Source organism: Caloenas nicobarica, chromosome Z (assembly GCF_036013445.1).
Source record: "Caloenas nicobarica isolate bCalNic1 chromosome Z, bCalNic1.hap1, whole genome shotgun sequence".
Lineage (NCBI taxonomy): Eukaryota > Metazoa > Chordata > Aves > Columbiformes > Columbidae > Caloenas > Caloenas nicobarica.
Genome location: NC_088284.1, coordinates 14,252,858 through 14,276,307, shown reverse-complemented (window position 1 = coordinate 14,276,307; position 23,450 = coordinate 14,252,858). Strand labels below are relative to the sequence as shown.

At 41.1% G+C, this 23,450-nt stretch overlaps 1 protein-coding gene across 1 annotated transcript in view; it reads right to left on the bottom strand.

Annotated features, from left to right (window-relative positions):
• Positions 1 to 23,450, bottom strand: part of ARHGEF28 (Rho guanine nucleotide exchange factor 28) — a 127,172-nt gene that overhangs the window by 51,070 nt on the left and 52,652 nt on the right. The window contains exons 9-11 of the mRNA XM_065655732.1: positions 23,284 to 23,344; positions 2,433 to 2,563; positions 600 to 901 (exon numbers count right to left, since the gene is read on the bottom strand). Of these exons, the coding sequence (XP_065511804.1) occupies positions 600 to 901; positions 2,433 to 2,563; positions 23,284 to 23,344 (494 nt within the window). The remainder of the gene's footprint in view (positions 1 to 599; positions 902 to 2,432; positions 2,564 to 23,283; positions 23,345 to 23,450) is intronic.

The following is a 23,450-nucleotide window of genomic DNA, read 5'->3' as shown; positions in this document are numbered from 1 at the left end:
GAGGAGGGTCCTCAGACCACTGGCTCTGTTGGCAGCAAACCTTGTGTTCCAGAAAAAGAGCAGAAAACCTCTCAGAAACACAAGCTGTACTGTGCACTGTGTCTTTTGAGGTAAAAAAAAATTATACATATATATATATATATATATATATATATATATATATATATATGTGTGCAATCAGGAATAAGTTGCTCCTTCCACAGGCCAGTGCAAAGAGTGGGAAGACTCCCAGAGAGTTCTACAGATTTTGGACTATTTTCTTAATGGAAAATATAACTGAGGAAAACGAGGGTGACATGGTGGTTTCTGACAAATATGCCACAATGGAAACTCTTACACTGAACAGCTGACTTTTTTTTTTTAACGAATACATACCAAAAAAACTAATTTACTTGGAGGACATTTTTTATTTGTAAAAAATGTCTTCATAACTATTTTATGAAAACAGATCATTACAACAACTTAAACATCACTGATGGAAAACAGTGATTTTACCTTGGTAATAATATTTGTTAATCAAGATTCTGCTTCAGCTTTTGAAATAAAAGGTTATCATAAATAATTCTTACTCTGGCCATACCATCAAATCAATTCAATACCTTCTCTTTTTCATTTCAGCATGAAGTTGTCCTCGATCCTTAATGAATCCAGGAGTCTTGAATGGAAGGTATGAATCTACTCCATAAGGATCGGGAGGTGTAACGAGATGTCTTAAAACAGTCTTTTCTCCATTTTTCACTGGCCTTTGATTTCCTTCATTAGGAACATACATATATTGGTCATTCTCCTCAAGGGAGGGAGACGAAGAGCTCTTAGCCATCGGGATTGAGTTGGTGGGATTCAGACAGTTTTCGCTGCTGACACCATCTCCATGAATGTAATTAGTCTTCAAATCTCCAGCCTGCAGAGGAAAAAGTGAACGCTGGTAAGAGGCAGTAACAAGACGCATTGTCAGGGAACAAGGATGAGAATATCTTGCCATTTCATTTATGCTTATATGTTTTGCCTTTTTTTCCCCCTATTACTTTTTACAGCACATGAATCGAAGGCAAGCTATATGCCTAAGAGATCCTAGACCTTGCATTACTTTTTTCCCTAATTAAGCATAGTAATGAATTAGTATTTGCAAGTCCATGGATTTTTCACTCACATTTATATCTTTTGTTAAAAGTATCAATTCATATCTTTATAGGTTTTATTTAAAAATATCCTCGAGTCAAGCAAAAGATATACATAATACACTAGTGTGGGAGACATATGGAGAAGAATCCAAACATTGTGCAATTTAATTTGGAAAAATCAGCCTACACATCACATAATTTTAATTTTCCAAAACCAATTTCCTAAGCTTTGAGACAAATACACAAGATCTGGAACACAGGTTCTCCAGGTGAGGAAGAGAAAGGAATCTTTCTTTTTTTGCCATTAAGCAATTATGGGCATGAAGCACGCCTCCTCTTACACAAAGACAGGAATGGAGTTGGGAATTATGTTTTCTCAGGTAGGGAGATAAGATTTAGACCCTGGTTAGTAACAAATAATACTTTGTGCAACTGAGGTTGGATTCTTCTATTGACTCTGCAGAAGATATTTTAATACAGTTTATTGTCAGACTCTTAGTCAGATGCGATTGCTGTCTATTTAGACACTGACTAGTACTGAAAAGTCACACAGCCAAAGAAAACACTCAGTCTCTAAAAAACACCTGTACAAAAGCAAGAAGAAAGGAATGACTGCAAGCCTTTCCAAAGCCCTGGTGTTTCAGATTGCCGAGTTCCTGCTCAACAGCTCACTTTAAATGTGTTTTCATTCCCACTGTAATGATGTTTCTCTCAGTAAAAGACAGAGAGAACTACTGGCATTTTTACAGCAGCCCATATTTGCATTCAAAGATATGGTACATGCACTGTGAAGATGAGACGCACAAAGGTAAATGCTCCATGCCAGCTGTAGGACATTGACTTCACCTTTTCAGCAATATCTCATTTTTGTTGAACCTATAAGCTCAACTATGAGCTTATAATTAACTTCTGAAATTAGCCTGCATCAGCAAATTTGTCTCTTTTATGAATGTACCTAGAATTCAGAAAAATCTGAAGTAAACATACGCAAGTTACATTGTGTTAATAGTTCTTAAAAAGAAGCAAATACCCTTCAGCTCACAAGCACATAGAAAAGACAGTATGAGCTGCCTTAGAGTTCTCCCTACAGGGTATGGAGAATAATGCCTATCACCAACTAAATCTGTTGACCTCATAAATGGTTTACGAAATACAACTGAGAAGAGTAAGGTATTACTGTTTTTATCTTAGACCTTGAATAACTGGCCACACACCACTGCTGACAGATCCAGAAGGTCCTACTATCACACAAATAAGTTACTTTAACAGAAGATGATGAAATATTTGCCAGAAGTTCAAACATCAGCTTACTTGGTCTACTACCATGCAGTTCGCATATACTTCATCACTTCCACTCAGCATGGCAGAAAGTCTGGTTGCAGCAAAGAAAGTAGGTGGAGCCTTGAGCTTCCTGAGAAGATCAAGGGTAGAGTGTCTCTGCTCTGGAAAAAAGAAATTGTGGAAAATATGCCATTAAATCTCAAACCATTTTCTCTTCATGTATATATACTGTCATAAAAATGGCAAAGGTAAACACTAAGCACCAGATCTTAGGATTACAATTGGGGTAATATTTGTGTGGCTGCTCAAAAACCTGCTCATTTCCTAATCACCTAACACTTGCTACATGTGCCATGAACCCTATGGTTGACAAGACTTTAAAAGGTACCACAGAATCATTAACATAACTTAGAATTAAGTGTTCCTGTTAGCAAAACTTTCTATTTTCCACCAAGCTAGAACTCTGTACAGATATGTGGTTGCAGAAGTACACAGGACAAGATTTATGGGCTGGGATCAAATATGCATGATTCTGGCCTATACATTAAATACCTAACATCTGATACATTATATGAAGGGAATACTGTTCTATTGCAGTCAAATAATGACTCTCCTAAAGCATTCTACCTACTGGGAGCAATTTATATGTTAGGGAATAAGCCTTAGCTTACTGAATTACTGGGTGTACTGCTTCTTATAGAATTTGTTTAGAAACTTCTTATACAAAATTCCTCTAGCATAAGTAAGTTTGCTTAGCATAACTTCTGCAAGCTGTGAACCTTCAAATTTTCTGCCTCGTTAAGGAAAAAAGACCTCAGAGTTTTCAAGCTAGAAGATAAGGGGAGTTGCGACCCTGGAGATAAGTAAAGGAACAGAATGGCATCTGTTATAAAAGAAGAGGAAACGTAAGAATGTTTTGGTTTGCCAAGAATTTATTTTTCCTCAGCCACAGGTGCAAAATAGCAACTGAAGGTCAGAACTTTGATTGACAGCCCGCCTGACAAAAATGATGAGACCTAATGAAGAACCATGACACTCCAGACACTAATTTTGCAATTGGCCCAGAGTGACATGCAGGAGGTGAGGGATTGTGGGGGTATAATTGTCCAAGCTTTCTTTCTGCTGACGGTCTCTCTTCTGGAGGCACCAGCTTGAGCTGCTCTATGCTGTACCTTGCAAATAAGTTATTTTAGAAGAATTTCGGGAATCTATGCCTGAGTCTGCTAGTCTGCTACAGGAAACCTATGGAAACTGATAAAGCAGATTACTTCTCTTAAAACTAAAAAAAAAAAAAAGGGGGGGCGGGGCACAACAAAATAGTAAGAGGGATGTTAATAAAATAGTGCCTTTACAGAGTGACAGTAATCAATCAAGATCTGTCCCAGGAACAAGATGTTTGGGATGAAGACTGCATCTGATCTTCTTTTGGTACTGAAATAAGAAATTATCAGTTTCACCAGAAACCATTAACAGAAGTTCAGAGTTTAGTTTGCAATGATGTTTTCATGACAGTAAATATTATAATAAGCAGCATGGGCTGAATCTTTATTTCATGGCTTTGAGCAGCAGATAATCTAACCAATTGCTACAGGAACCCTGTCTGTCTGTCCTGCAGGCCCACTTCTCTTAAAGCTGCTTGCCAGTATGAAGAACATGCACCAGTCCAGCATTTCAGCTGGTAGTCAAGGCCTCATATTGTCTTCTGATTGTAAAACCAGCAAAATTTGACAAAGTAGAAAACGGTCTTCCTCTTGACCGTTGACAACAGGATTTAAAAAAAAAAAAAAAAAAAAAAAAAAAATCGCAGCTGCAGTGTAATTTTCTTTTAAGATGCTGTAAGTCAAGCATTGCCATTGGAAGTGAACTGAGATAGACTAGCATAAGAATGATGTGATAAAGTCTTATACCCAGAAAAATATCTGCAATGAAAATTCTCAATAAACGTAATCCCAATTTGCCTGTTATTGAAAATTATTCAAAAAATCCTTCTTAGTCTGCATCAGAAATTTATTTTCTGCGAAGGTGGAAAGGAGAAGATACCACTGAAGACCTTCCTCAGGCTACATTCCTAAAACAATGAAACTGCTTTTGGAAGATCACAGAATCATATAGCATAGTTTGTGTTGGAAGGGACCTTTAAAGATCACCTAGTCTACCCACCCTGTCATGGGCAAGGACATCTTTCAGGTTGCTCAAAGATTCTTATGGCCACAAGATTGCAAGTAAAATTATAAAGACTAAATGGCACTGGATTAGAAACTATACTTGCCAAGGTCTGGGGCATTTGTTTCTTTGGAAAAAAAAAAAAAAGTCTCAGACCACTGCTGAAACTGCAATGCTACACCACAGTTTTTATTTAAGATGCTATCTCATAAAGCCCAAGAATAGTAAGCTCTGTACTTCAGAGAAAACTGGAAATTCCCATTTAGAAATGTCGCACCATGAATTATTTGGTTTCTAGTCATGGCAGGCCTTGCAGGACCTCATACCATTAAAAACGTTCTTAGGCTTCTCGTTTTGCTTCTCCCTCCTGCAAGAATTTTAATATGATTTTAGTGACTGCCATATTGAGAACTGCTAACGCTACAAATCGTTTCCTTATGTCTGCCAAGATCCCAAAGGCTTTGTTGATAAATATTTTTTAAAAAGCATTGTTTTCTAGAGCAGTTCATCAGATTTTGTCAGCTAAAAGCATATGGAAACACGACTTGGCAAAACCGGCAGTACTTCCTTGTGGCGAGTAAAGTTTTCCAAGTGTTGGTCTTAAACCAATAACCAGGAAAAAAAAAAAAAAAGTCAGACTCTCCATTGATTCTTGTATGCTTATTAACCTCCCCAAAACGGGGTCCCGCTCATATATAAACCCACTGAGTACAGCTGGCAATGGTGGTATTCGGCTGCAAAGGTTCAATACATAGCCCTGAAAAACAGACCAGGCGTTACGGGCTCCCGAATCACGGTGTGAACCTGGACCTATGGAGACAGTTTCTTAACTTCAGCAACAGTCCCCACAGCTGGGGTCCCTACAGTCAGTTAATGGACTGCACTATGAATTACACATCCCAAGCCAGAAACAACAAAATCCCCCTATTACTTTGCATTTTTATCTATACAGCAACTTCTAGTACCACATTTTACATTATTATGAAATTCTATAAGAGAGTAACAATCTAAGTAACAACTTTTGAAGAAAGTTGCTGCAAATACAACAAGATATATCAGAATACGTTATCTGCAGTACTTTTCATCAGTAAATCTTTATTGATTATCACCACTAAATTCTTTATGCTTTTCTGGCGATGCTCCAGTCAGTCTGCTTTTAAAGGTGAGAAGTCTAAATAAATATTTGTTAGGGTTTTAAATGAACAGACAAAAGGTAGCAGGTTCTTTTGGTCTTCATGTTGCAATATGAAGCAAGACTTGGAGAGGCTGGAGAGTTGGGCGGGGAAAAATTTAATGAACTATAACAAGGGAAATTTCAGAGTCTTGCATCTGGGCAGGAACAACCCCAGGTTCCAGTATAAGTTGGGGAACAACCTGTTGGAGAGCAGTGTAGGGGAAAGGGACCTGGGGGTCCTGGTGGACAGCAGGATGACCATGAGCCAGCACTGTGCCCTTGTGGCCAAGAAGGCCAATGGCATCCTGGGGTGTATTAGAAGGAGGGTGGTTAGTAGGTCGAGAGAGGTTCTCCTTCCCCTCTACCCTGCCCTAGTGAGACCGCATCTGGAATATTGTGTCCAGTTCTGGGCCTCTCAGTTCAAGAAGGACAGGGAACTGCTGGAGAGAGTCCAGCGCAGGGCCACAAAGATGATGAAGGGAGTGGAGCATCTCCCTTATGAGGAAAGGCTGAGGGAGCTGGGTCTCTTTAGCCTGGAGAAGAGGAGACTGAGGGGTGACCTCATGAATGTTTATAAATATATAAAGGGTGAGTGTCACAAGGATGGAGCCAGGCTCTTCTCGGTGACAACCAATGATAGGACAAGGGGCAATGGGGACAAACTGGAACACAGGAGGTTTCACTTAAATATAAGAAACATCTTCACAGTGAGGGTGGCAGACGCTAGAACAGGCTGCCCAGAAGGGTTGTGGAGTCTCCTTCTCTGGAGACATTCCAACCCGCCTGGACACCTTCCTGTGTAACCTCACCTAGGTGTTCCTGCTCCGGCAGGGGGATTGGACTGGATGAGCTTTTGAGGTCCCTTCCAATCCCTAACATTCTGTGATTCTGTGATATGACCACACTGTACCTCTTTATTCCCACTCCCCCTCCACCCCGATTTCAAACATGCATGAAGGGACTACACCAAACTAACTTTGTAACAACAGAAGTATTTCAAGACTTTGTCAAATGCAGGGGAGAGCGTGACTAATTACACATTGACTGTGCTAGTAACTTATTTCCACCGGTCAGGCCCGGACAGTTTAAAAAATGACAAAACCATCACAAACGTCCACATCCCACGCTGAATTCCTACAGCACCACTAATTGCCTCCAGCCTGCGTCCTTGGCTACAAGTCATATCAGCCTTATGATGACCATCAGCAGAGCTTCCACCAGGGTACAATGGCAGCAGGCCACTGCTGGCTGCTGCACTGGGTACCAGTAACGATGCACAGCAAGGCTGTCCTTGCCTGAAAGATGAGGAGTATCAACAAAATGCATTTTCAAATAAAATGTCTCAAAAATCTCCCCACCCATTGAAAACGCTTATTCTCATTGCAGATGTAAAACTTCAGCGCAGCGTAGGGAAGGAAAGGTAAGACTGCCAGGGCAAACTGGCACCTCTCCCGACGCTGAAGGTGTCCCAAAGAGTTTTAGCTCTGAAAGGTGCCAGTAATGGACTGCAAGATGCTTACTAAGGTAAAAATGACCTGAATATGACACAGCAGAATTGGCTCTGGTATTGAAACAAACCAGCAAGCACAACTCAACAGCCTGATCCTCCTGCCAGAACTGAATGCTCCCTGGCTGCATATTGTGCCATGGCCACAGAAAAAGAATAAAATAAAGGCATATCTTTTTTAACAGGCCCTGTGGCTCTCAGCCATCTGCCTGGTAAACAGACAAGAAAGATGTATGCATTATTTAGATGTAGGTGAACAAAAGCCACAGTGCTGGGAAGGATTATCTCCAAACATGGATAAAATAAAAGACCTTGACCAATTAATAAGTAGGCACAAATTCTCTGTATCTTCAGAGTTATACAGCAAAGGCTGAAGATTTTATTAGGAAAAAAAGCTTATAAAAATACTTTAACTTGAAAAAAAAAACCACCACATGATCATCATAGCAATAATTCAAAACATACTTAATGTTGGCATATGAAAATGTACAGCCTTGAATGAACTGTGTTGGAAAATGGCAAGAACATAAGACTGACTGTTTTTCCACAAAAATCAAAACTTAAATCATCCTATGAGAGAGCACATAGCAAGAGAAGTGAAGTACATCAACGTGACCAAACTGAGAGCCAGGAAATATAAAATTCCCTTCTCTAGATACAATGAATAGTTTTCAGACAGCTCATCACATTTACCCCCAGCAATATGATCAGGGGTTAATGTACAACTGGAAGTAACAGAGCTATGAAGTCAGCAAAAAATGCAGACAACCGAGTACATTACTCATACGGGGCTGCAGAAATACTCCTCTAAATCCAGAAGTAATCACCTGAATTTTGGGAAAGAAGTCCACACATTCCTGGCAAGGTGCTGACCAAAGTGACATGCACGTCTGTAGATGTGGACCATACAAACAGTTTCAAAGGCTAGCTGCATCCCTAATTCAGGAGTCTTAGTGCTTGATTCAGACAGTGCAACTATTCATGACAGCAAAATTTAGCAAGTATGTAAGAACAGCACATGGAACGTAAAGCAAGGTTGGCTTTCAAGTGCTGTTCTCACAAAGCCAAACATTTAACTGCTCTAAATCTATGGAGTGGAAATGAAAGCACTGCGTTTCCTACATATTACATGGAGAGGATCAGGGATCTAGATGCTAGAAATCGTATCAAGGATGTACAAGATGTGCTCCTAAAGCAGCCACTAAGAAACACGGAGGATAAAGGCACTTCTTAATCATTGCCTTTAATCTTTGTCACCTAAACCTGGACTGCAAGAAAGCATTCCCATTCAACGTGGGATTCACAGCCTTGACCTCTTGCCCTGAAGCAGGCACCTTGCCTACTATACAAATGAATACAGAACAAAGCACAAGTTGGTGTCTCATTTTATAGAATAGCACAAAAGAAAAAGTACTTCCCCAAGACAGAGGACGCTTGGTTTCAGTTCTCACCTCTGCTTGAGTGGACTCGGTACATAATTCCTACCTCCCAGCACAGCGGGACAGACTTGTCAGAGCCAGACGCTCTCAGCACCCCTGAGGTTGCTAAAGCTTCCAAAAAAGCTCTGAGAGACACCATCACTAAACAAGTAAGACAGTACAGCGCAAGGGTTAGGAATACATCTGGAGGGAGAGGAGAAGAGACCTATCTTATGGCTATTTAACATTGAATAACAAAACAAATACCATTAGGGGTCTTGCAGCAAAGAACAAAAATTTAACCCCCCCCAGTCCCCAGCCCAACCACTAAAACACAGTCATGTTCGCATCCTCTGTTGAGCCTAATTGACCTTTAATTATGCCACGCACAGGCAGGCTCAGCGGGAGGGAGGGAGCCGCCATGCACTGCCCCGAAGGTACGCAGCCTGGCTTGGCTCCTGCCACCCCCAGGAGCTCAGGGGGCGGGCAGGGGCTCCAACACCCAGCCTGAGAGGTCTCCAAGCAGGGACAAAAGCTGACCTTGCTGTATGCAGGGAACTTAAAATCTGAAAACACTGACACATACAGTGCAAAGCAGGGTGTGAGATGGGAGGCCTGCACAGCTCCCATATCTCCCAGGGCGGGCAACCCCAGACCAGGAAACCAAGAGGCTGCTGGTTCAGAGAGGAAGAGCGGGAGCTGACATTCCATTGCCCAGATCAGCTGGAGCACCCAGCGCAGGTACACAATGACTTCATGACTTTCAAGACGGGGTGGTAGAATCCCGCACCACTTCCCATCAGGCGCTACAGGTCTCTTGCTCACTGAGCTCTGAACTCCTGCATGATGGAAATGCAGCTGCAAGGTACATCACGCCCCACACCTGCATGCCAGGAACAGCTGGCCACGTTCAGATACTACCAGAAAAAAACAAACAAACAAACAAAAAAAACCACAGACCACAAGGCTGCTGTCCCCTTGCAGAGGTACTCCTCCCATGCCATGGGCAGCCCAGATTTCAATTCCCCAAGCACAAGTGAACCCTTGGACTCTACCACTAAAACATGTGCATGCCCCCAGAGCATCTTCTTATTCTAACAAATGCATGTACATGGTCTGCTGTGGATACAACCCACATGTGCTGGTACACTGTTAACAGTGATAGGAAACAAGATGCAGTACTATAACATGCTAACATCAGATATGTATATACTGCTCTACAACAGGTAAAGTATTAAAAAAAAAAAACAAAACCAAACCTAAATAATAATTTTTAAAAAGCTAAATAATAGGATGGGTGCACAGCTGCAGCATTTACAGATAAAACAGCTCCTCGTGAGAGATGGAAAGAATTCACACCACACAACTTGCATCCCATTCCATTTTTTCATTTTCTTTGCACATTGTATGTATGTGCCTCCATACACACTACAGAAACTCCTATGGACTTCAGAAACAATGGGTTTCCCCATTAATAAAAGTAAAATGTTCAGAAAGTGTTCTGCATGTTAAAATGTGCATTCTGCAGACACTTTTTGCTCTAAAATTAGGTCAAAGTCTCAGCCTGTGTAAACAACATGATTTTCCCAGCTCATTGATTTTAGTGACACTGATGGCTCTTACTACTTTTATTTGTTCTTTTCCCTTTCTGAAACACAAAAAAGCAATTTCATGGTAGAAAATACAAATCACATTTTTTGCCATTCTTTCTCTTCATTTCTTTGCTTCTAATCGTGGTAAAAATTTGTCCTTCCTCATTAAAGCTTTCAGTGATAATTCTTCCTAACATAAACTTGCTAGTCAGTGCCTTTCAACCTCCTTAAAACTCCCTTTACCATACTGACAATGTTTATAATCCTTACCTCCCAAAGACTTCTCCACAAAGGAGGGCATCGTCTAACTGTGCAAGGACAGTAACTGACTCTGCCACCAAAGAGTAACTCACCCTTTCTTTTACAGAAAGCAAAAGATTTTCCTCTTCATTCTGGTAAGATTTTTGTACATTATTTTAAAAAACCTCTGTTAGCCATTGAGGCATATTTGAATTACCAAATTCCTCCTAAATTAAAACAACTGTAACCAGCAGAGCTTTTCACAATCACTGCAGTGCTGCTCTTTAAGCTCCCAGGGCATCAGAGCTGCTCAGTGAGAGCTACACATGCAACAAGAAGAAAAAAAATTAAAAGTCCTGAGAGAGTAAAGAAATTTTAAAAAAACCAAACCAAAACAAACACACAAAGAACAAAAAACCACACAAAACCACATAATTTGGAGAAAACACTTTCTTCTTACTTAACGAATTCCAACACCACTATCTGCAAAAGCATAATGAACAGCGAGGTAGACTTTCGATAGAAAGAAAGAAAATCTACCTCATGTGAGCTGTTTATAGCCACTTGCACACAACCAGACAATAAAAAGGAGGCAGAGCTATTAAGCAAGAGGTATTTAAGAGAAGATAGCTTTTTCTACCTGGTTTGGATGCCCTTCTTCGAATCCTCATTTTAGGTAAGGAAGGCCAAGAGTAATTAAAAGGTGAATCAGAGTCTGAGTCCATTTTTATGATGTATAAACAGAGAACAGATTCCCAAAGTTGCACTTCGTTGTTCTCAATAGCAAGTCAAGTCTAAGAGTGATGTAAAATAAAGGAATGGACAAAGAAGGATCAAATTGCCCACTAAACACAGGGGAGGGAGAAGCTGTAAATGTTTGCTCTCTTCAGGCGTCCAGGCATGTAGATAGATCAGGCTGCAAATATTAAGGCAGAAGCAAGGAGGTTAAAGTATGAGAGCTTCGAGTGGAGCTGTTGCATCGTGGTCCAGAGCAATTTGAAAGGTCACTGTGTGCCAATGAATCATTAACTCACCTTTCCATTTTGATGTAAATGAAAACAATAGGAGCCCAGTAAGGAATGAGAAAATAAGTCTCAAAAGTAAACAAACTATTGCAAGCTTTTTCAAGGCTTTGTTTCCATGTTAAAAGTGGGATTTATACAGACTCTCAATTTAAGGACAGGCAAAAAGGTGGAATTAAAGAAGCCAAAGATTAACAGTAAGCTAAGGGCGCTAATCAATCCGCTGGTGTCTATATTGCTGCGAAGCAATACCTCCCTTCTCAGTGTTTACAACTTTGGCAGACCTTGGGGTGTCACGTCTGGAAAAGCAGCGATAACCCAGTGAAAAGTCTGTTGCTCCCATCCTTCTAGCTCAAATGAGCTTAAGTATTATAAAGAAAGATTACACTGTCATTAGAGGACCTCTCTTTCCAAAAATATTTAGTCTGAATAGTATTTTCTCCTTCACGCAGTCACCAAGTTAGACAGTGAATCATAAGGATTTTGTAGAGCTGGCACCTTTACAGCTCTGGTCTAACCTCACAGCAATGCACAATACAGCTAGTGACTAATTTACAACAAATCCTCCATTCTTATACAGTCTCCCTGAACAACTCCTAGGCAATTAGTATTCAGTAGGAACTCATTATCCCTTCCCCCAACATCTTTATACCACACAAACTACATTTTTTTTAAACAGGCTCTAATGTGGCTATACAAGAGCTAATACAAAAATAACATGTCCACTGTTTCTTAACCAACTCCACCAAACATTTCTTTTAGTTACCCCACAATGTATGGGGTTTTGTATTCCACATAAAGGAGGGGAGGGAATGTGGATCAGCTTAAATGTCAGTTTTTGGAAGATGATGACATTTGAGCTTGTTAACATTCCTTACTTCACTTCAATTATTTTTCAGGCTGCTGAGGTCTGCAGTGCTACTTCTGTATTATGTTTCAAGTAATTCCTCAACGCACATTTCAGTCAAAGATAACAACATACTTGTTGAAAGAAAATAATGAAATTCAAACGCAAATTTAATTCAAAACCTATTAGAAAAATATCTATCAGGTTTTCAAAGATAAAACAGTTATTATATAAGCACTTCATGAAGTGCGCAAATTACATAAAACACAGTTGAAACACATCATTGTTCTGCCCTTCCTTTAACTGAAGTTCTGCCAGCTTTGTTAGGCCTGAAAAGAATAATTTGCCCCAGATGCTGGAAGCCTTAGACTTTCACTTTAAATATTAGACACTCCCATAGGCTTTGTTTGATTTATATATATAATTAACAGCCCCAGGGAATTACAACAGACAATAGATGACTGAAAATACAGAGAGGATATAAACCCATGCTTCAAGCATCCACTTCAAAATATCTCCACTCCCTGGAATGTCAGGTTCAAATTGCACTGATAAATCCCCTGGGTACAGGGGAATGCAGGTGCTGATGTAACCCTTCCCACCTGCATGGCGTCCAGGGTCCTCGCCTACCTCGGGCTGTGGCCACAGTTCGAGAGAAGAGGCAAGGACGGTGCATATTTGTTGGATAACTTGTTCACTTAGGAAACTGCTAGGACACAAAAGATTTCTCCTCTACACAACAATTTTCCCTACCCAAGTGCGCTCTCTCGATCAACTGGTGTATTTAATGCCAACCCAAATAAAAGTCTTCATTTCAGACATGTACAAAAGGCAGCACACTCCACGGGTGAACACCAGTTTACATTTAAAGAGGGCTGTATGTTTTACACTGGTTTTAATTTTTTTCACTTTTCAACTGTAGCAATTATTCCTTTGTTCTACTTTATGAGAAATGGTAAATTTTGCTTACTTCTGTGATATTTCCTTTCATGCATCTTTTCTCTAAATTAACTGATTCTGGCTTTTTTCACTTACACATTCAACAAAAATTCACTCCTGTTGGTCTTCCTGGACTCCTGTTTAGTCCATGGAGGGATAACTAGAACTGAATAAAACACTCACAATGCGGAAATGCAGCCGATGCATTTAATGGCATTAAAATATTTTACATGCCGAGACATTTACTTTTCCAAATGACCTCTGTATGCTGCATAAATGTTTCCACTGATTGCTCAGTTATTGCCTGCTCCCTCAAACTAGCAGAATTAATTTAGAACCTTCTAATACAAATGAGTAATTGAAGATTGTTAAAATAATTTTTCAACAGCAGCCCTATCACATAAAACTTGGAGAATCCAGCTATTAAACTTCTGCTGTGGTAAAAACCTGATCATCTACTCCTGCCATTTATATTCTATTTCTTGGCCAAGCTCTTAGGCTTTTCATCCACTTACTGCAATCTCCCCTGAATAGGATCTTGCACGGGAATTTGTCAATGGCAGTCTGAAAGCACAGATAAATTATCAACCTTAACCTCTATTTCTGAAGGGTTAATTGAGTATCACGTTATTTGTTCTGTTCGGCCCTCATGAAAGATTATTTTTTTCTAGTTTGTAAAACTCCTTTATGCAGCAGTGAAAGATCTCATGCTTCTTTTTTGCCATGAAGAAGAGCTTTGCCTTACAGTCTTTGGCTAAAAACATTTTTCTACCCCGCTCTTGCACTTCGTGAGATGATCCAACCCACTTCTCACCTGCCATTCTTTGTTTCCAAAGTGGCAGCAGTTCAGTGGTTGTATTTGCATGCATCTGGCACAGAGATCTGGCAGCTTATGAGATAAAAGGTGCTTTCTACCTGGAAAACATTAACTTTACTTTCCACTGAAAAAATGTTTCCAATTATGTATACCAAGGTATAGATGTGAAGATAAAGAACAAATGGGGTTTTTGTGTGCCTTACCTAAGGCTAATGCTTTTGATAAATAATGTAATGCCTTAAATTCTTTCATCCAGTGCTTGCCAAAACACATTCATATAATATAAATGTTTTTCAGAGATATTACAGTCTATTGTCTGACCATTGCCTCAGCTTGTGGCAAGATGGAAGGAAGCAGAGGAATGTCATCAGCATCCGCGGTCTCCATGGAACAGCACTGTCGGCTCCCCAAGACACTCAGAGGACACCCTTGAGGTGCCGAGTGGGTGAGTCGGCTCCCCCTCCCCAAACCAGCTCCATAGCTGTCAGCTCGCTCTGCGCAGACCAGAAAGAGACAAACCCTCTGGGCCCAATGCACCTCCCCAGCCCCCCCAGATGCACACAGGATGGAGAACAGGGCTACAGACCACAGAAACAGGGCTGGAGAGGGTCACTGTTGGATGCTGTTGCTCTGGCAGTCTACCCTGACATTAGGGATGAAGTTGATTCCCCCCAGCTTGGTCCTGCCCCAGGACCAGAAGAGCCTGCAATCATTTCCCAAAGCTGTGGAGAAGGCTCTGACAAGGAAAGATGGTGTAGAAATAGCCAAATGCTCTTCTCCACCAGCCTCTGTGACCCACAGGCAAACGTGGCTTTCCTTCCTTCTTTACTCCTTTGTTTTTATTAATTAGAGCACATCTTCCCCCAGAGAGGACCAGCCAACACACCTGGACAAAAATATCTGCATTACCCTACATCAGACTTAAAATCGTGTTGAAAACTCAAAAAATGTGAATTAAAGGCAACTAAAAACAGAACGGGACCAGCCAGATCCCACACACGAAGCACCTTCCAACTCTAACACTCCTTCCATCTGCCCGCAATGACGTGATGGCTGTGCAGACTGCTGGCAGCAACAGCCTCACAGGTCTCATATGATGCCCTGTCACACATGTTATTTTTACCACCTCTCTTCCCTACAAAGGGCCTGGGTCTTTCTTATGGAAGTTTATACTGGAATAGTCAGAAAAACTTTACCACATCACTATTCTCCCCACCTCCCTTTCCCAAATCACTGATGAACTGATCATTGAGAAATGCAGAACCTAGCCCAGATCCTTAAGGTCATGGCAGACAACCTCCCTTCCTTGTGTTGATGGCCTTCCCTATTGCTATATGTCTGATCGGTGATTCGTGTATTCAGTTTAGGGAACTGGCTCGTTTATTTCCTTATTTTGTAAACAGAGATCTACTGAGGCAGTCTGGGATTTAAACCGTTGAGCGGTGGATCCCAAAAGGTCCAGGCAGGCAGACACCGCCCGTCATCACTGCCAGGTGTATATATCACAGTATTTGGTACATTCCACCTCTCTCATCAGCACGCCACAGCAAGCGCTCTGTCCTGCATCACCCACGGGGGGACAGGGCTGGGCAGGGAGCAGGGCAGGGGAAGGAGGAAAGGGGAGTTCCTTGCACTGCACCCTTCCATTGCAAACACGCCTGCTTTCCACCATTTCAACCCTGATGAAGCCACAGGTTTCAACAAGGTGAAAGATCAGTGTCACAGAGCCTCCTCCTCGCACTACCAGTTTAAAGAGGCAGATTTTGCTCTCCCAGAAAAGCATAGCTCTCAGTGAATTCAGGTATCAAACCTAGGCACGTTCTGACATGAGATTAAATGGCCCTGGCCCCTCGCCCCCTTACCGCCCGCTCATACCTCCCCTCATGCAGGTGTTCTCCACTTTTCCACTCAAACAGCTGATGATGAAACCCAGCACACTAAAGACCCCGTTTCTGTAACGAGTATCTCCTGTAGATGCTGTGTAGACAGACACCAGAAATATAATGAAAAATACAAAATAACAATACAGTACTATAAATTTGAGTCAATTTTTTTTTTACTTATTTGTGCAGTTTCTTGGACACCGGCCTGGAAATGAACACAGAACAGCTGCCGCCTTCACAGACACCCTACTGAGAGCAACAGGCCACCCTACCCATCTCCAAAAAAGCTGTTCTACACAGACCACCAAGTTTACTGGAACACTCCACAGTCAGGGCAAGCTGCAGGAGAAGCAGAGTCAATTTGTGTGCACCACTTTACGGGTTGCTTTAAACCAGACTGCCAGTCCAAGTGGTTTTATGCTCCCCTGCATTTACTTCCACATGGATGTATCATTTACCATCCCAAGACAGGGCATATGGAATCACAGTGCTGCTGTAAACCATCCAGACTGAGAGAAAACCACGCCATTCTAAATTTATACCTAAATCCTCACTATTCCCCTGCAGGTATATTGCTAATTAAAATTTTAACTATGAAATTAATTTTTAAGGCTGTTCTTTTAGTGTTTTAATGAAACCAGGGTGACAACTACAGTTAGAACAGCTATAATGAGAATAACATTTTCATGCTAAAAACATCATGTTCATGAAATTAAACGAATGATGCATTATCCTACAAAGACCTACTAGCAATACTTAACTCTTTCGAAAAGCAACTGTTTTTAAGTGGTGATACTTAAACCTTGTTTCTTTGATAAACTTTCAAAGGTAAATTGCTCTTTTAATTTAAGAGAAACAGCTTTGCATAATCTACAGTAGTACTGCAAAATCCTTGGAGAACACCCACAAGATTGGGAAGAAGAAAGGCTCAGAGTTTTTACAAAACTGAGGCAAAAACACAATCTCTGCCCAATCCTGGCCCAGTATAGCTCCAAAGAGCCAGTGAGCATGCACACTACACTATCTTGGGCCTTGTCCCAAACTCTTTGTGTTGTCCGGTTCACTGTTCTGCTGTTGGGATTTCACAGCATTCCTTCAACTTGGAGCTTTCTGACGTCTAGTTCATAACTGATTGCAGATTTATTTTTTCCCATCTTTTTTTTTTTTTTTTTTTTTTTAACCAGCACCATTCACTTGATGTGGTTTAGATAACAAGCTCAGTTTAGGATAACAAAATCACTAATAGTACTTTCACATGACAGCAGTTTGTATGCCCTGACTCTTGAAACGACCACTGAGCACTTCCAACAAATACATAAAGATATAACTTGCCTAAACGCTCCCCTTGTCCACTATCTATTCACATCAAAAGACTAGCTCGGATATGCAGTACAAATGCAGATGGAAAGCTTTTTGCTGTTTCTCTTGTAATCTGATTAAAAGCTCCCTTGAGTTTATTTGCAAAAGCTTGAGAATTAAGGGCTAGAGTCAATAAAAATCTCTTCCTGGTTTCAGCACCACAGAGGCTTGTGCAAGCCCCAGCAGCACGGAGAACGCACATGGCCTCACATGAAAGCAAACCCGAGTTTGAATTGGACCTCGCTTGCACTGAAGTTTCGCCAATGACTTGGTTGTTGAGTCTACACTTAGGCTGACAGCCCATGCTGCCAGAAAGCTCACCAAAGACCCATCTCGTTAAAAATCTAATTTTCCATGTTTCAGGGAATACTTCAAGGGAAGGGCTGCCTCTCAAGGAGGATGAAAGCTGAAATATGTGTTCATGCACTTTCAAGACTATGACTGTTTTCTTCACTATGTATTTCTGGAATATATTGCACATTTAAAGAGTAACTTGACAAGAGATATATCCCAGATTGTTTATTTATGTTAGTGTGAAATGAGACCAGGCAGAAGACAGGCAAAGAGCTTATTTAAACATCAGGAAAAAAAGAGCCTCTTTTTGAAGGATTATTTTGCTGAGCAAATTTGTTTTGGATTTTATTCAGAAGAGGAGGACAAGTTCTGGGAAGGCAGACAGCATATGTTTGTAACTTGTTCATTTTCTTTCTGTCTTCCTTTTGAGGTTAACTTGAATTATAATGTCTCAGAAAATCAAGAGTAGAGGAAACTCCAAGAAACAAGAAAAGGCTTGTTTTAGTGCCTAATGCTGCTTTTTCTAGATTTCTCCACGGCTTTTTAATTAAGCTCAGCTCAGGCTCACATCCCAGGAACTTTTTACTTCCTACATTTCCTGTAGTTCTCAACTGTTCTACAGTCTTCAATATTTAGTCATCTATAGATGCTCCAAACAAATGGTTGTATGTTTTACCTACTGAAATGAACTATTGCCATGTTCAAATGTTGTTTAAAGGTTGTTTCTGGCAGGACTCTGACAGAACAACCCCAACTTAAGCCTCTCTTCTGCAAGATGCAAGGAACCATGCAGAGGTTTTGTAAAAGTAGAAACAGCAACATATACAGATCTCCGAAAGCTGCAGCAAGAAGGGGCAGAGTGCAAGTGCTACAGTCACTAGCTGCAGCAACAGCTCTGCAGTTTTCTTCAGCTATTATTTTTCTCTGCAATTTTCAGACCACCTACCTCTCAACTAAAAATGTGTTCTTAAAAAGCCTCCTTTACCACAAACAGACCTTTCAGAACTTCTTCAGAAGAACCAGTCTGAGTACTCACACATCCAAGTATTGCTGTGCCTCTTTCTCTTCTCACTCATCATGGTCTTCCTTGTTTCAGATGAACAACTGAGACACAGGGAGAAGATCTGTGAAATGCCCAAGGGCCAAGTGTATATCCATTAAAAGAGCAGAAACTGAAGAAAGGTCTGCAGCTCCTGGACTAGAGATGCTATGACTGACCAGGGAAAGACAGGACTCAGAGCTGCCAGGAAAACATAAAAATTACCAGAAAAGACCTGTATAGCCTTAATCACAGGACTCTAGGAACTGGCTCAAATAGGCAATACTTAACATATAACTTTCACTTTTATCTATCAATAACCTCAAAATTATTTCCTGTCATTCCAATATCAAAAGAGGCACACTTGACTCAAAACACTTCCAAATGCAAATGTTCTGCCCATCAAAACCAAAAAGCAAACCAACACTAAAAAAGGAGTGAAAGATCTGACCTCAATCAGCAGAAAAACTAATCATTCCACAGACCTAACAAAAGCTGCATAAAGGCAGGACTCCTGACAGTGGGATCATGCTGTTTTCTACCTTAAAAAAACTACCTTTTAAAGTCTTACCAACCACAGTAAGGAAATCTAATTAAAGAACAAAACAGCAAGATTGAAACCAGATTTTTCTGCAGATTACAGTGCAGCCCCAGTGGTTTACACAGAGAAGATCATTATGTTCTGTTCCTTAAACCAACCTGTGGTTAAACTGGGATTTCTGTGGAACCATGAAAATCAAAGGTCAGGCTTTACTAAACATCTTTTATAGCTGCCTGGTCACATACAGCAAACTGCCAAAAATTTGGTATCAGTATTTTTATCTCTCGAAGTTCAAAACGTGGCTTGCAGAACTTTTTCACCACCAGCAGAGCAAAGAGAATAGATTAGACAGACACCGCTAGGTCATTGGCACTGTAACTAGGAGAGCGGGGAAAATATTTTGAAAAATTAACATCATCCTGCCTTCCTAAAATTTAGGGGGGAGAAGCTATATTTCCTTGGAAGAAAAACTAGGAGTTAGACTTTTCTTAGTGGAAAAAAGAGACTTTTGCAGCTTTATAAATGGCCTTGTGAACACCCTCTTTCCAAACCAGCAATACAAAACAGGAAGGAATTATAACTTTTAAAACACATGCCCTGCTAACACCGTCACATGCCCAACAGTAACAGCATTCAGCTGTCAGCTCCTAGACTCTCCCCCAAAACATACCAGGTTGCTGACTCTGAGGATGACAATGGCTGGCAATAATACATATGCTTAACATTGAAAGGAAAAAAAAAACCCTTTATTTGTTGCTTTCCATTTTGTTTCTTTCATTCACTCTCCCCAACTGGATATTTGGACTGTCTCTCAATATTTCAAACGTGTTTTCTTTCAACAACAACAAAAAAAGTCTTTTTTTTTTTGTTCTTTTTTCTCCTTGTAAACACAAGACACATCTCTAACAATTTCCAGGGGAGGCTAAGGGGGGCCAGGGAGAAGATTGGCAGGTGTGACTAGCACTGAACTCGGGTGCCTCCAAACAACCCTCTCTCAGCCTGGTCTGGCATGCAGTTGTGCCCCACAGTTTGCTCCTATTCCTTCAGTTCTTGAATACAGCAAACACAAGTTCACATGACTTCTTACTGGCCCATGCTCACCCCAGCACTCACAGAGAAGGGACGCCAGGGGCTCTCCAGCCATCCTGGAGGATGAGAAGCCTCTTGGGCAGCAGAAGCCAAGGGGAACAATTCTCAAAATTGAACTGTAAGACTCAAACAGTGCCTAGGGCAGCCAGGTCCCAAACCAAAGATAAAGAAGACAAAGAGCAATGAGAGTGGGTACCTTTTAGCATCCTACCAACTCTTTCAAGTGCCCCTGCAGAGATATTTTGTTGGGTGTGGGGAAAGAGACAGAATGGTCAATATTCTTGAAAGAGCAGGCTGGGGAAGAAAACAGAGAGCAGGAACAGGACAGGCCTTCCACAAGCCATCACTTCTTTACAGGCCACTTCCGAGCCAAACCATTCCATGATTAGAGTGATTTTTTCTAATTACTTTTTTTCTAAAAGTAAGAACCACATGGAAACAAGAAGTGAGAAGCTGAAGCAGGGGAATTTTTACCCATTCAAAGAACACTCACATTCTCGCTCCAGGAAGTCCTCTTTGATTTACACATCCAACCTCCTAGTGAGATTCCAGAGTTTGCTCGTTTCTATTCGTTCTTCTTCACTCACCTCCCTTCAGCTGTTTTCCCTCTTCCTCTCCCTACTAACAACCATCTCCATCTCTCTCTTTATCCCCCACTGTGTGCTTTTCCTGCCAAAACATTGCCATTTAACCATGCTGCCAAGCAAACATTTTTTTAAAAAGTAGTTTAAAACAATTCAGGGTAATAGAACTACGACATTTAGCAATATGGCTGTACAAGTCAGGTTAGAACATGTACTGATTTTTACATTAAAATAAACCAATAAAACCAGTTTAAGTCAACTTATAAGTTTCTGGTTATCACCAAACTCTATTTCCACCTTCCGTTGTCCCTACCCACTTCCACTTTTTATTGCACACTCGACCACCCACTCAGTCCCCAGCCTGCACCTCAGCCCCATCAGATCTCACATACAGTGCTGACTGGAATCCCTCCAGGCCCTGCTGCAGCCAGTGGCAAAATCCCACGGGATGTCTATGTTATGAGCGTTTCGTCCAGCTTCAGTGCGCAACAGGGAGATGGGCAAGGAGAGCCCACAGTGCAGCTGGCAGCAAGTCCACGCTCCAGTCCTGACATGGGGTGACCAAATTCTCAGTTATAGTGACTAACTTCTAAAACAAGCAGAACCAATTTTGCTGCAGTTTCTCCACAAACAAATCAACTTCTTAAATGTACTACAAGGCAACTGGAATTTCAGGGATAGACAGAGAGGCTGGTTCTTTTTCAGGTAAGAGGTGCAAGAGGGTATTTATCTCAGTTTAATATAAGCTGAGCCTGTGCTAAGGTCAAAAGGTATGTGTACAGATATATGTATATCTACACATTTATATCCGTATTTATAATTTTACTTTATACGTATGCCTCAGAAAATATATTTAAATCAGATTTTAAGCACCTAAATCTTCTGCCAACTTGTACGCAAATGACCTTTTTTATTTTTACCTGAAAGCTCCTCTAAGAATCTACAATCTACCACTCCCAACTACCAGTATGAACCATGGCCAAAGTCGCTTCCTTGTTTCCTGCAGAGGACTCAGTTTCTGCTGCGGCTGCCCATCCAAGCATCAGAGAGGAGAGTGAGCTGGTCTGAAGCCAGAGGACCTGGCTCCCATTCCAGCTGTCACAAGCAGCACTGTGCAAATGATGCCTTAGAAGGAAAAGGCATTTCAGGGCTAAGAAAAAGAAATACCAGCTATAATTTCAGGGTGCAGAACTTCTACTCTGACAGCTTTTAAACTACCTTATGTTCCCTCCAGATGGTGTAACTGGAATGGAGACTGGAGCAGATGTGGCTTCAGATCAGCAAACCATAATCACTCCCCAAAGGCCCCACACCCTCCTATGCTGAGATGCAGTCCAGTACTTCGGTCTTGCTTGACAAAACAGATTTGATTATACGGGCACTAACATCTCATGAACGTGCACTGCATTTTTGTGCAAGACAAGGACTGCTACACTGTCCTACACACAAAAGCACTAAAGTCAGGATAACTGAATATTAATGTTTTTGCTACTACTCTCAATTCTCTTTTGCAGCTCCCGTATTCCTTGGAGGGGAGAGTGAGACAAACATGATGAAATGGCTATAGTACAGGCATTTGGCATAACAATGACTAGAAAACAGAGAATTATGTTATTATTTTAATGAGAGACTATTAAAAGAATTTGCCAGCCTCTTATCTTACAACCGCATCTCTGAGCTTATATCAGCTCACCTCCCGCTAACATATACTGCTCCAATTCATGCATATATATCTCCTCCCATTCCATACAAACAGACTGCCTCTTCATTTTGTAGCCATCAAAGTTTGCACATGGGCTGTCTGAATGCCACCATCTGGGCTGTGCTGTTCTGAGCTCAGCACTGGACCACAGACAAATGAGGCCAGCCTGTCATTCTCTGCCTGGCACAGCAGTTCCCACTGGCAGAGCTTAAGTTACCCATTGTCTTTTTCTGCCTTGCTGTGCCTTGCGTGAGCCCGTGTTTGCACGTTGTTCTCTAAATGTACAGTCTAGTGCAGTTGTCTATATTCTCCTACCAGCCCCACAACTCACCACTGCGGCATCTAAACATTTCTACATGTGTAAATTAATCTTCAGTCACATATGTTGGCTCTATCGGGAATTATTTTCAAGATTGTGTTCATACAACAGTTAATATACTACTGAAAAATCCTTGGGTATCATGATACTGCTAGATACACCATCTGTCTATACCAGAGATGCTTCGAAAGAGGTTCACTCTCTGACATAGATATAACTGATTGATCTTTTGCCAAGCTATGCTGCAGTGTCAATGGCCTTCACCTCTTCTAAAGAAACTGTCTTGTGTGTATTTTGCACCACAGTATATAAATTAGCTTTTTGAAAGTCAAAATGATTAATTACTTCTTACCTATGCCCAACAGGACATGATCTTCATTTTCATTAGAAGGAACCACTGAGTCTTGGAAAGGCTAGAAACAGAAAACTTGAGCTGTAACTTTGAAGACAGTAGTTGCATTTGTGCTTAATTGCAAGCTCTGATACAGGGTTTCAGAATTCAGTTCAAACACCCCAAAG